The following is a 10,926-nucleotide window of genomic DNA, read 5'->3' on the forward strand; positions in this document are numbered from 1 at the left end:
CTCTTTTCTTTTTGATAAGTCTGGCCAGGGGTTTATCAATCTTGTTAATTCTTTCAAAGAACCAGCTCCTTTTTTCATTGATCTGTTCTACTGTTCTTTTAGTTTCTATTTCATTGATTTCTGTTCTGATCTTTATTGTTTCTCTTCTTCTGCTGGGTTTAGGCTTTATTTGCTGTTCTTTCTCCAGCTCCTTTAGGTGTAGGGTTAGGTTGTGTACTTGAGACCTTTCTTGTTTCTTGAGAAAGGCTTGTATTGCTATATACTTTCCTCTTAGGACTGCCTTTGCTGCATCCCAAATATTTTGAATAGTTCTGTTTTCATTTTCATTGGTTTCCATGAATTTTTTGAATTCTTCTTTAATTTCCTGGTTGACCCATTCATTCTTCAGTAGGATGCTCTTTAGCCTCCATGTATTTGAGTTCTTTCTGACTTTCCTCTTGTGATTGAGTTCTAGTTTCAAAGCATTTTGCTCTGAAAATAGGCAGGGAATGATCCCAATCTTTTGGTACCAGTTGAGACCTGATTTGTGATCTAGGATGTGTTCAATTCTGGAGAATGTTCCATGGGCACTAGAGAAGAATGTGTATTCCGTTGCTTTGGGATGGAAGGTTCTGAATATGTCTGTGAAGTCCATTTGGTCCAGTGTGTCATTTAAAGTCTTTATTTCCTTGTTGATCTTTTGCTTAGATGATCTGTCCATTTCAGTGAGGGAGTGTTAAAGTCCCCCACTACTATTGTATTGTTGTCGATGTGTTTCTTTGCTTTTGTTATTAATTGTGTTACATAATTGGCTGCTCCCATGTTAGGGGCATAGATATTTACAATTGTTAGATCTTCTTGTTGGATAGACCCGTTAAGTAGGATATAGTGTCCTTCCTCATCTCTTATTACAGTCTTTGGTTTAAAATCTAATTGGTCTGATATAAGGATTGCCACCCCAGCTTTCTTTTGGTGTCCATTAGCATGGTAAATGGTTTTCCACCCCCTCACTTTAAATCTGGGGGTGTCTTTGGGTCTAAAATGAGTCTCTTGCAGACAGCATATCGATGGGTCTTGTTTTTTAATCCAATCTGATAGCCTGTGTCTTTTGACTGGGGCATTTAGCCCATTTACATTCAGGGTAACTATTGAAAGATAGGAATTCAGTGCCATTGTATTGCCTGTAAGGTGACTGTTACTGTATATTGTCTGTGTTCCTTTCTTGTCTATCTTACTTTTAGGCTCTCTCTTTGCTTAGAGGACCCCTTTCAAGATTTCTTGTAGGGCTGGTTTTGTGTTTGCAAATTCCTTTAGTTTTTGTTTGTCCTGGAAGCTTTTTATCTCTCCTTCTATTTTCAATGACAGCCTAGCTGGATATAGTATTCTTGGCTGCATATTTTTCTCATTTAGTGCTCTGAATATATCCTGTCAGTCCTTTCTGGCCTGCCAGGTCTCTGTGGATAGGTCTGTTGCCAATCTAATGTTTCTACTGTTGTAGGTTACATGTCTCTTCTCCCGAGCTGCTTTCAGGATTTTCTCTTTGTCTCTGAGACTCGTAAGTTTTACTATTAGATGTCGGGGTGTTGACCTATTTTTATTGATTTTGAGAGGGGTTCTCTGTGCCTCCTGGATTTTGATGCCTGTTTCCTCCCCCAAATTAGGGAAGTTCTCTGCTATAATTTGCTCCATTATACCTTCTGCCCCTCTCTCTCTTTCTTCTTCTTCTGGGATCCCAATTATTCTAATGTTGTTTCGTCTTATGGTATCGTTTATCTCTCGAATTCTGCCCTCGTGATCCAGTAGTTGTTTATCTCTCTTTTTCTCAGCTTCTTTATTTTCCATCATTTGGTCTTCTATCTCACTGATTCTCTCTTCTGCCTCATTTATCCTAGTAGGTAGCGCCCCCATATTTGATTGCACCTCATTAATAGCCTTTTTGATTTCTACTTGGTTAGATTTTAGTTCTTTTACTTCTCCAGAAAGGGTTTCTCTAATAACTTCCATGCTTTTTTCAAGCCTAGCTAGTATCTTTAAAGTGATGATTCTGAACTCTAGATCTGACATCGTACTAATGTCCGTATTGAGTAGGTCCCTGGCAGTCCGTACTACCTCTTGTTCTTTTTGTTGAGGTGATTTTTTCCGTCTTGTCATTTTGTGCAGAGGAGAATAGATTAATGAGAGAACAAAATGCTAGCAGGGTAACAACGTCCCCAGAAAATATACTCTAAACAAATCAGAAAAGACCTGAAGCAGTGGGAAAAGAAAGGGAAAGAGAGAAAAAAGAAAAAGAAAAAAAAAGAAAAAGATAAAGATAAAAACAAACAAAAATAGAACAAAACAAAACAAAAAAAACCCAGAATGTGATCAAATATGATCAGGCTGGATTATAGATCAGGGCCACACACTAGATTTTGGGTGTATTTTGGTCTGTTAGAAGAAAGTGCCTCCCAAAATTTTAAAGAAAGAAAAACTTATATATGTACAAAAATAAGGGTTGATATGATGAAGGGATGGAATATGACTGTAAAGATGGAAATTATAAAAAATTTTATAAAAGGAATTGATAAGAAGTTGTTTGAAAAAAGAAAGAAGAGGATTAAAAAAAAAAAAGGAAAAAAAAGGGAGAGAATGTTATCAGGCAGGGGAGTAGAAAAAAACCATACACTAGAGATTTAGGGTATATTTTGATCTGTTAGGAGAAACTATCTCAAGATTTTAAAGAGAGAACAACTTATATATATATGGGTAACTACTATGAAGGGATAGAATATGACTCTAAAAATGAAAAATAAAAATGTTTTTTTAAAAAAGGGATTGATAAGATGTTAGCTGAAAAAGGGAAAAAGAAAAATTCAAAAAAAATAAAAGAGAAAAAGACAGGTAAAAAAAAATTAACTTTGAAAGACAAAAGAATCATGGTAAAAAAGCCATGAATTCTATGTGCAGTATTCCCCTAGCGCTGGAGTTCTGCCGTTCTCATTGATGGGTAAACTTGGTCTTGGCTGGCTGTTCTCGCTGATCTTCTGGGGCAGGGGCCTGTTGCCGTGGTTTCCAAATGTCTTTGCCGGAGGCGGAATCACCCCACCCTTGCCCGGTCCAAGCTAAGTAATCTGCTCGGGTTTGCTCTCCGGAGCTTTTGTTCCCTGCAAGCTTTCCGTACAGCTTTGGAGGCGGAGAGTGAAAATGGCGGCCTCCCAGTCTCCGCCCCGGAGGAGCCGAGAACTCGGGGCCCCGCTCCTCAGTGAGCCCCCAGAGAAAAGCTGTCAGTCACTCCCGTCTCCCTGGTCTCCGGCCGCACTCCGTGCTCACCCGGCCTGTGACCGCGCGTTTCTATCTCTGGCACACGACCCTGGGTGGAGTCTCCAAACCCAGCAGATCCCTGCAGTGCGCTCCTCCGCCACTCCTCCTGGGCGAGGAAGGTGAGTCTCCCCGGATCTGCCGCTTGTTGGGTCCCTGCTGGAGGAGCAGTGGCCCAATTGTGCCGCAGATCACGGTTTATGGCAACCCCGAGCTGAGAGCCCACTCCTCTGCTCCGTCTTTGCAGCTGGCTTCCCCACTCTGATACCTGGGAGCTCTGCCGCACTCAGGCACCCCCGGTCTTTCTGTGACCCCGAGGGTCCTGAGACCACACTGTCCCACGAGAGTTCCATCCCCCACTTAGCCACCGGAGTGACGTCCCTCAGTGGAGATGACTCCTAAAAGTTCCAATTTTGTGCTCCGCGGCTCTATCACTTGCCAGAAGCGGCTGACGGAGCCCCCTCCCCCGCCGTCTATCCTCCCGAATATCGCCTCGGATTCACTTCTCCGCACGTCCTACCTTCCAGAAAGTGGTCGCTTTTCTGTTCAGAGAGTTGTTGCTCTTTTCTTCGATCTCCTGTTGAGTTTGTAGGTGTTCAGAATGGTTTGATCCCTATCCAGCTGAATTCCTGAGAGGAGACGAAATCCAGGTCTCCTACTCCTCCGCCATCTTGCTCCGCCCCTTATTCAGTCAGTTTTCAAAGAAGGAAATTTTTCTGTTTCTTCCAGACTATCCAAAACAGTCAATACCATATCCTACATTTAATACAAATTTTTAAAATTTTTTAAAAATTTATATAATAATGGAATTTTTTAAAAAGAGTTGATAATGTGTCAATGAAATGCAATAATGGAATATTGGAATAATGGAATTATTAATTCTCTATGATGATGTGATCATTTTACAACACTTTTTAGCAGATGTATGTCTTTTACTAATTGAATTCATTAATTATGAATCTATTATTAAATTATCTATATGATATTAATTCAAATTTACTTTTATTAAAGGAAATATCACATTGGTCCTTACTGGAGGCAGAAGAGAGAGAGAGTTGGGAATGAAATGAAATAAATCATTTTTAAAAGGTCACAATACTAAAAAATTTGTAAGACCCTGTTCCATGTATTTGTCATGTAAATAGCCAGATTGTAGCTAAGAAATTTTTTTTTTTTTAATTTAGTATTAGACACTGGAGCTTCAAGTTAGAGTTTTCTATTGAATTCAAAGATAGGATTAATTCAACTAAAATTCTAAAATCATTGGGGGGCTGATGGTAGATATATTGTTGGTTGCTTCATCTTGAAAGTGTTACTATAGAGAATTTATATTAAACTACTGACATTCTGACAAGTGCAAAGTAAGCTCTTTGCTGAATTTTTATGCATTTTTATTATATATGGTGTACTGTGAACACTTATGAATTAAATCTTTTTTTGTTTTATGAGGTACTTGATTTCTAGCTGAGAAGTAAAAGTTCATCCTTAAAACATAATACTTGTGTCTAAAACAGTCACATGTAAAAAGTATAAATAAATTCCTAAACTTAAATTAGTGAATTCTAATAGGATTTCAATGCTTGTCAAGCCTAGAGTAAATGATTCAATATATTCACCAACTGCTTAAAAGAAAAGATATGGGTACAAAGGAAATAAACTACTGAATGAAAACAAACAATGGCTAAAATATGAAAATAAATATAAAACAGTAATCTTTACACATAAAGGCAGCATCAGTTGGAGTTATTTTTAAAAGGTAAAAATATGTTCCATTCCACTTAATGGCATTACTCTTCACACTAATGTTTTACAAAGAAAAGAATTTATTTTACTCTACAGAAAAACCTCAAGAATACTACTTGAAAATTACTCATACTATTAATTAGTCAATCACTTCATATATTTCAGTTAGTTTTCAATAAAGAGTAAAATATCTTGAAAGTTAAAAACATTTCATATGTCACTAGCTCAAAATGACCAATGTCTGGAATAACATTTATTTGGAATAATACGTAATGCTTATTATCTGCCAGACACTATCTTATTTAAATACATAACTTATTTAATATTCTCAAGTTACTCTTACCACTCCAGGCTAGATAACTTGCATATAGAGCCCATAGTAAGTGGCATACTTGAGATTCAAACCCAAGTAGTGGTTAAATAACCACTGTTCTATCCTACCTCTTGAGGGAAATGATTCAACCGGGGTCTGCTATGCATTTGAAAGCCACTGTTTATAAACTATAAGCATTCGGGGTTGTCAAATGTGAAAACTTTTTGCTAATTATGGTAGTGAATGTGTGAGTTTCAAGAAACTAAAAAGGAAAGTGAGCATAATAAATATGCCAAAAGATCACACAGTATAAATGTTAAGAGCTGAGATGGTGGCACTTAAATACTTCAGCTGTGATTTCATCCTGAAATTACTCTCATTCGAAACACACACATAAAAAAGCAAACAGTCATATTTACCATTCAAGGTCATACCATTTAAATTACGTACATACACCAAAAACTACAGTAGGATCATCCATAAATAATGCTCAAAGATAATTGTCTCATTAACCTGGTTCCCAAACATTAAAGATGTTTTATTCTAAAATAATTAACTGGTCAAATTGTTCTAACAATTTGATTGTTTATTGGTCAGTAAAATTCACATACCTTAAAATGGAGGCCAAGTCACCTTTATTGGAGAAAATTTGACATAATTTACTTTTACCTTTCCAAATAAAAAGCAGCATAGAGGTTTAACTGTATGATACTAGCCTGAAGTCAGTCAAGAAGAAAGCATGACTCTTAATACATGTGGATCTGCTTTCCTTTGAAAGCAGCTTTGAAAGGAGCAATAGGAGGGAGAGCAATGTACATCTCTAGAACTGAATTTCAAAGGCCTTATTTGGCCCTTCTTCCACATGGGAAGAATTAGAAAACTTTTTGCCTTTTATTTTCCATTGTAAGATCCTAAATGGGAAAATAAGTCCAGGCTATGTAGGTCTCCATGTGGGATTAGATGCAGTAGCAGCCATAGTGCAAGGAATGTAGGACACAATGGTCTATGTAACTGGCTGCTGTGAACTCTAGTGGCAAACTTTAAAAAAAGAAAGAAAGAAAGAAAGAAAGAAAGAAAAATCTTTACCACTTCTGCACAGATCTCAAAATCCCTTGAAGACACTTCCTTCAACTGGGTCTGCTGCATTAATGAGATCATGGAACAGAACTGCTAATTTAGAATTAAATGCTTTGGTGAGGAAAGCATTATAAACTAAAAAGCCAGAGTTTATAAAAAATAATTGGATGTGACAATAAGTGGTATTTTTCATATATGACTCACCACTGTGTGGATTAAAAGGCAGCTTAAATTAAAAACGGAATCCCTTGAATTTAATTAAGTGGCTTTTAAAAATGGTTTTAAGGACATTTAAGTAATGTAGGAAAATTATGACACATCGACTTTGTCTAGTATGTCTTAAAATCCTACTAGTTCACTTCTTTTAAAATTATAATTTAAAATTATGACAACTAAAAGAATTGTTAAATCACTGTGTTGTATACCTGAAGCTAATATAACACTGTATGTTAACTCTACTGGAATTAAAATACAAAACTTAATAAAATTTTTTAAAATTTTTAAAAAATAAATACAGTGCTGAAACAAAAAATAAATACAAGTAAAAATAAAATAAAATTATTACAACTGTAATGTCAAATTAACCAAACAAGTAAATAAAAATTGAGTAAACAGTGCAATTTTATCTGGTGCACTTTTTATCAATATTCTTGTTATTTAAAAATCTCCTTTTCTTTGGAAAATCTGCCTTAGTTTACCTGATTATATATGTAGCTTCTATATAATTCCCAGTGTTTAAATGAATATTCAGAAATAAATTATCTCATTCATATTTTAAAAATACAACTTCTGAACAAACCATGTTAAAGTTTTTCAGCTATGCTAGTTTACTGACTCACTAGAAATAAAAATACTGAGCCAAGAGATTCTAAATATTTTTCCAGCAAGTAAAATCTGTAGTGAAACCCAAGACACACAGGCACCATTATCTAACATTCTGAAAATTTCACTTTGCTTACAATGATAAATAAAATAAACCTATCTGTTGTCTGACAAGGGAAAGAATGATTTCAACAAGGGAATAGTTTATATGAATCACCATATTTAGAGAATATACAAGAAGATTAGATTTTCTACTACAGTTAAGCGAGCATTTTTTTTTTCTTTTTTGATCAGTCAGGATGTGAATCAGGTTCCTGAGGGGGCTCTGTGAACATCATTACAAGCATCAATCATCAATGACCAAGTGAAGCCCAGAACTGAGAGTTAACAGAGAAAGAAAAGAGATTTTTCCCTAAATATATCACTTTATGTTTGTATATTCCATGAGTTCTAAAATCAGTACTGTTTCAGATAAGATATTATATAGAAGTTGGGTGATCAGAGACTACCTTGGATCAAATCATTGCAAGATTTACATGACATCCAGTCCAGGCCCCATCTTACATAGAATTCACAACATCTGGTCATGTTTGCCTCTTCATAAAGACCCCAAATGATGGGGAGCTCATGAATTCACAATATAGCCCACAGATTTTTGGAAAGTTATATAAGAAAGCTCATCATCACCATCTTCTTCTTCTCTCTCTCTGTTTTAGAAAACTCATCTTCTTAATGTAGGCAAAGATGCTTCATCCTTTAAAAATTTCTATAAATTTACCTTAGTTTTGCCCTATGGAAGTTATCACAGGATAGTCAAAATTCCTTTTCTTATTTGATAGCTTTTTCGTATTTAATGATAGCTTTCATGCCCTCACTTTTCCAAGTTAAGTCTTACTACTGGATTTTATGGAATATATCTATAATACCGAATAATCTTCCTTTCTTTCTTTTTTGGACACATTCTTGCTGCTAGAGTTACAGTTTGCCAGGATCCATCTCAAAATGCAGTGCTCAGAAAGAATACAACATTAAATCGTGGTCATCACTGCAAATTATACTAAGACAATCATCTCCTTCATTAGGATACTATCATTAGTCCAATTTAACAACACATTAACTCTTGCTGCCACTTACCACTACAAATACCTAGCTTCTGCCAATAAAAGCATGGTCATTAGTTGTGTGGTGGATTTCCTGGACTCAAAACTAGAACTTTACATTTGTAACTACTGCTGTAAGATAATATCATGACATTTAATAAGTTAACATGAATCCCTATATTTGAGCCTTCCTACCTAACTTACAAATCTTCAGTTCCATACAGTATTGAGCTATGTTGACCTACAAATCAATGTTTACGTTAGGCTATCTCCAGTCATCAGTTATTAATACTCAAGAATCCCCAATGAAAATGTTTTCTTGTATGGTAATTTACATTTAAGAAATTTTGCCGAGACTTCTTTTTCACTTTTTACTTTTTAAACTGGTTTCCTAGAGAAGAACATCTCCCTAAGTGTTTCTTGATAGTTGGTCATGCAGTAAGATTAAGCGGTTGTTCAAAATTCAGACAATGGCATGCTCAATTTTATCTTTGAGGCAGGACAAACGTAAAATCATCAACAAGAAACCTTTAGTCTGATATGAATTTGCCTATATACATACACAGCGCACATGAAATGAGCCACAGTACATATACAAATCCCATGAGGAAAACAAAGATAAGCTACTTTATTCTAGTTAAAGTTGTCCTCTTTCCAAGAAACTTTTATCTCCCTCTTCCCTCCTTCAGGACCTATTTTCCCTTCAGCAAAAACAGAGTTTAAATTAGAGTTCTGCAAGACCCCAGTCTCCCTAAGGCCCCATCACAGCCTTCAAGTGAGGCTCATCTAAGCCAGGTTGGAGCTGAGGGAGCCTGAGCTGTAACCAAGGGGCTTTTCCATCCAGCTCCTCCTCAGAAACACACCCCTCAAATCGGAAGCCAAAAGAGAGTCCAACCACAGAGATCTTCCACTCAACAAGGGCAACCCCTGAGGAGAGAACATTCGGGTAACCATTTCTCTCCTCCCGACCCCCAACACCAGAACCCGCTCCTAGTGCCGCGCCTTCTTCTCGAGCCTTCTCCCGCCGGCCAACTCGGGGTGAGCGCCCGGGTTAGTCAGTGCGCACGTGACGCGCGGTGCCCACATGACACGACCGAGGGCGGGGGAGGGGGACAGAGGAGCGAAGCAGGGAAAAAGTTAAGGAAGACCCGTCAAAGCGCCCAAAGCAATCTGTCCCTTCCCTTCTTCCTCAACTAGTGGCTCCGGGAGGGATCCTTAGGGGATGGCTGCGGACCAAGGCGTCTCCGGTCCAGCTCCCCAAAAGGAGGGCGTACTTCTCCGCCCGCCTCGCCACCCTCTGTTCCTCCCCACCCTGCTGGTGATGCCGCTGCACCCTCAAGTTGTTCCTTCCTCCCCTTTTCTCCCTCCCTCTTTCCTTGCTTCCTCCCTGCCTTCCTTCCTCCCTTCCCTAAAAGCTCTTCATCCACTGCGGGCTAAGCCACTGACGCACATTCAATTTGCCCCGGGAGTTGGCCCGCACCTCTGAGGTCACACAAGGCCAAACACCTTCCAAACTGGAGGGTCTAACTGCGCAGACAAAGTTGCACGCCACACCGCAACCTGCCCCTCCCTTCCATTTAGCAGCCCCGTTCGGATCCCCTGCAAAGCTCACTTGCTTTGCCGGTACTCTCTCGACCTCACCCACCGTCGCGCCACACACCCCCTTCCACACGCGAGCCCACCCTTCCATTGCTCTGCGCTTCGAGCCGTCCAGCCGCCTGGCAAAGCACCCAGCAAGCCGCTGCGCTCACCTTGTTTGACACACTTGAGTCGGAGGGGGTCCTTGCAGTGTTTGATCACGGCCAGCACGTCCCTGATGGTGAGCCCCGCCACGGGGGTCTCGTTCACTTCCAGCAGCAGCTCCTCCGACACCAACTTGCTGCCGCTCTCATAGGCCACCTTGCCGGGCTTCACCTCCCCCAGGTAGGGGAACTGTCCGTTCTCGGCGCCCCCCTTCAGTTCAAAGCCCAGCTGGCCCTCCGGGTTCCTGCCAATGACACTCTCATGGACTTTGCTAGTCCAGTGGCTTTTCTTTTTCAAGCTTTTGGACATGGCAGTGGGGTGAGTCGCCTCAGCTCCTGAGGGGTTCCTTTGGGGTAGGGGAGTTGGTGGTCAGAGAACGAGGATGGAGGAGCAAGGGGGCCAAGAGGTGAGAAGAGCAGACTTTGCCTTCCTCCCCCTTCTGTTCGGTGCTTTCCCTCTTCTTTGGATGGAGTGTGGATGATGAAGGGGGAGGATGAGAGGGACGGCTGGGCAGAGGTAGGAGAGCTTGGGTGAGGTTGTGCTGTCCCTTGAATGACACTCAAGGCTGTGGCCCCGCAGCAGAAGAGAGCTGTGGTGGCAGCGGCGGCAGCGGCGGCGGCAGCCTGAGCGAGCAGTAGCCGAGCTGGTGAGCGAGTGGGGTGGGGGTGGGGAAGGAGGGTAGGGATGCCGGGGGCCACCCCTGCGTGGTGCGAGTGGGAGCGCGCGCGCGCCTGGGTGTGTGTTGTTAGCTGATATCCATGGTAGCTGCAGTGGCAGCGGCAGGGTCCGTGTGTGTGTGTGAGTGTGTGTACTAGTTGTACTGTACTGGCAGGAGGGGAGGAGGCAGAGGAG

General features: G+C 40.1%; 1 protein-coding gene and 1 long non-coding RNA gene across 11 annotated transcripts in view; one reads left to right on the plus strand and one right to left on the minus strand.

The window, feature by feature from the left end:
• MAGI2 (membrane associated guanylate kinase, WW and PDZ domain containing 2) overlaps positions 1 to 10,926 on the minus strand; it is a 1,322,716-nt gene extending 1,311,790 nt beyond the window's left edge. For 4 of the 10 annotated variants that reach the window (XM_078060067.1, XM_078060065.1, XM_078060066.1 and 1 more), the window contains exon 1: positions 10,083 to 10,926. In XM_078060067.1, the coding sequence (XP_077916193.1) occupies positions 10,083 to 10,383 (301 nt within the window). In that variant the 5' untranslated portion in view covers positions 10,384 to 10,926. The remainder of the gene's footprint in view (positions 1 to 10,082) is intronic. The other 6 variants (XM_078060072.1, XM_078060073.1, XM_078060071.1 and 3 more) reach the window with 5 other exon arrangements.
• The window catches only part of LOC144379730 (uncharacterized), a 125,078-nt gene continuing 124,358 nt past the window's right edge, over positions 10,207 to 10,926 (plus strand). The window contains exon 1 of the long non-coding RNA XR_013443110.1: positions 10,207 to 10,254. This is a non-coding gene — a long non-coding RNA (uncharacterized LOC144379730). The remainder of the gene's footprint in view (positions 10,255 to 10,926) is intronic.

Source organism: Halichoerus grypus, chromosome 12, assembly GCF_964656455.1.
Source record: "Halichoerus grypus chromosome 12, mHalGry1.hap1.1, whole genome shotgun sequence".
Classification (NCBI taxonomy): Eukaryota; Metazoa; Chordata; class Mammalia; order Carnivora; family Phocidae; genus Halichoerus; species Halichoerus grypus.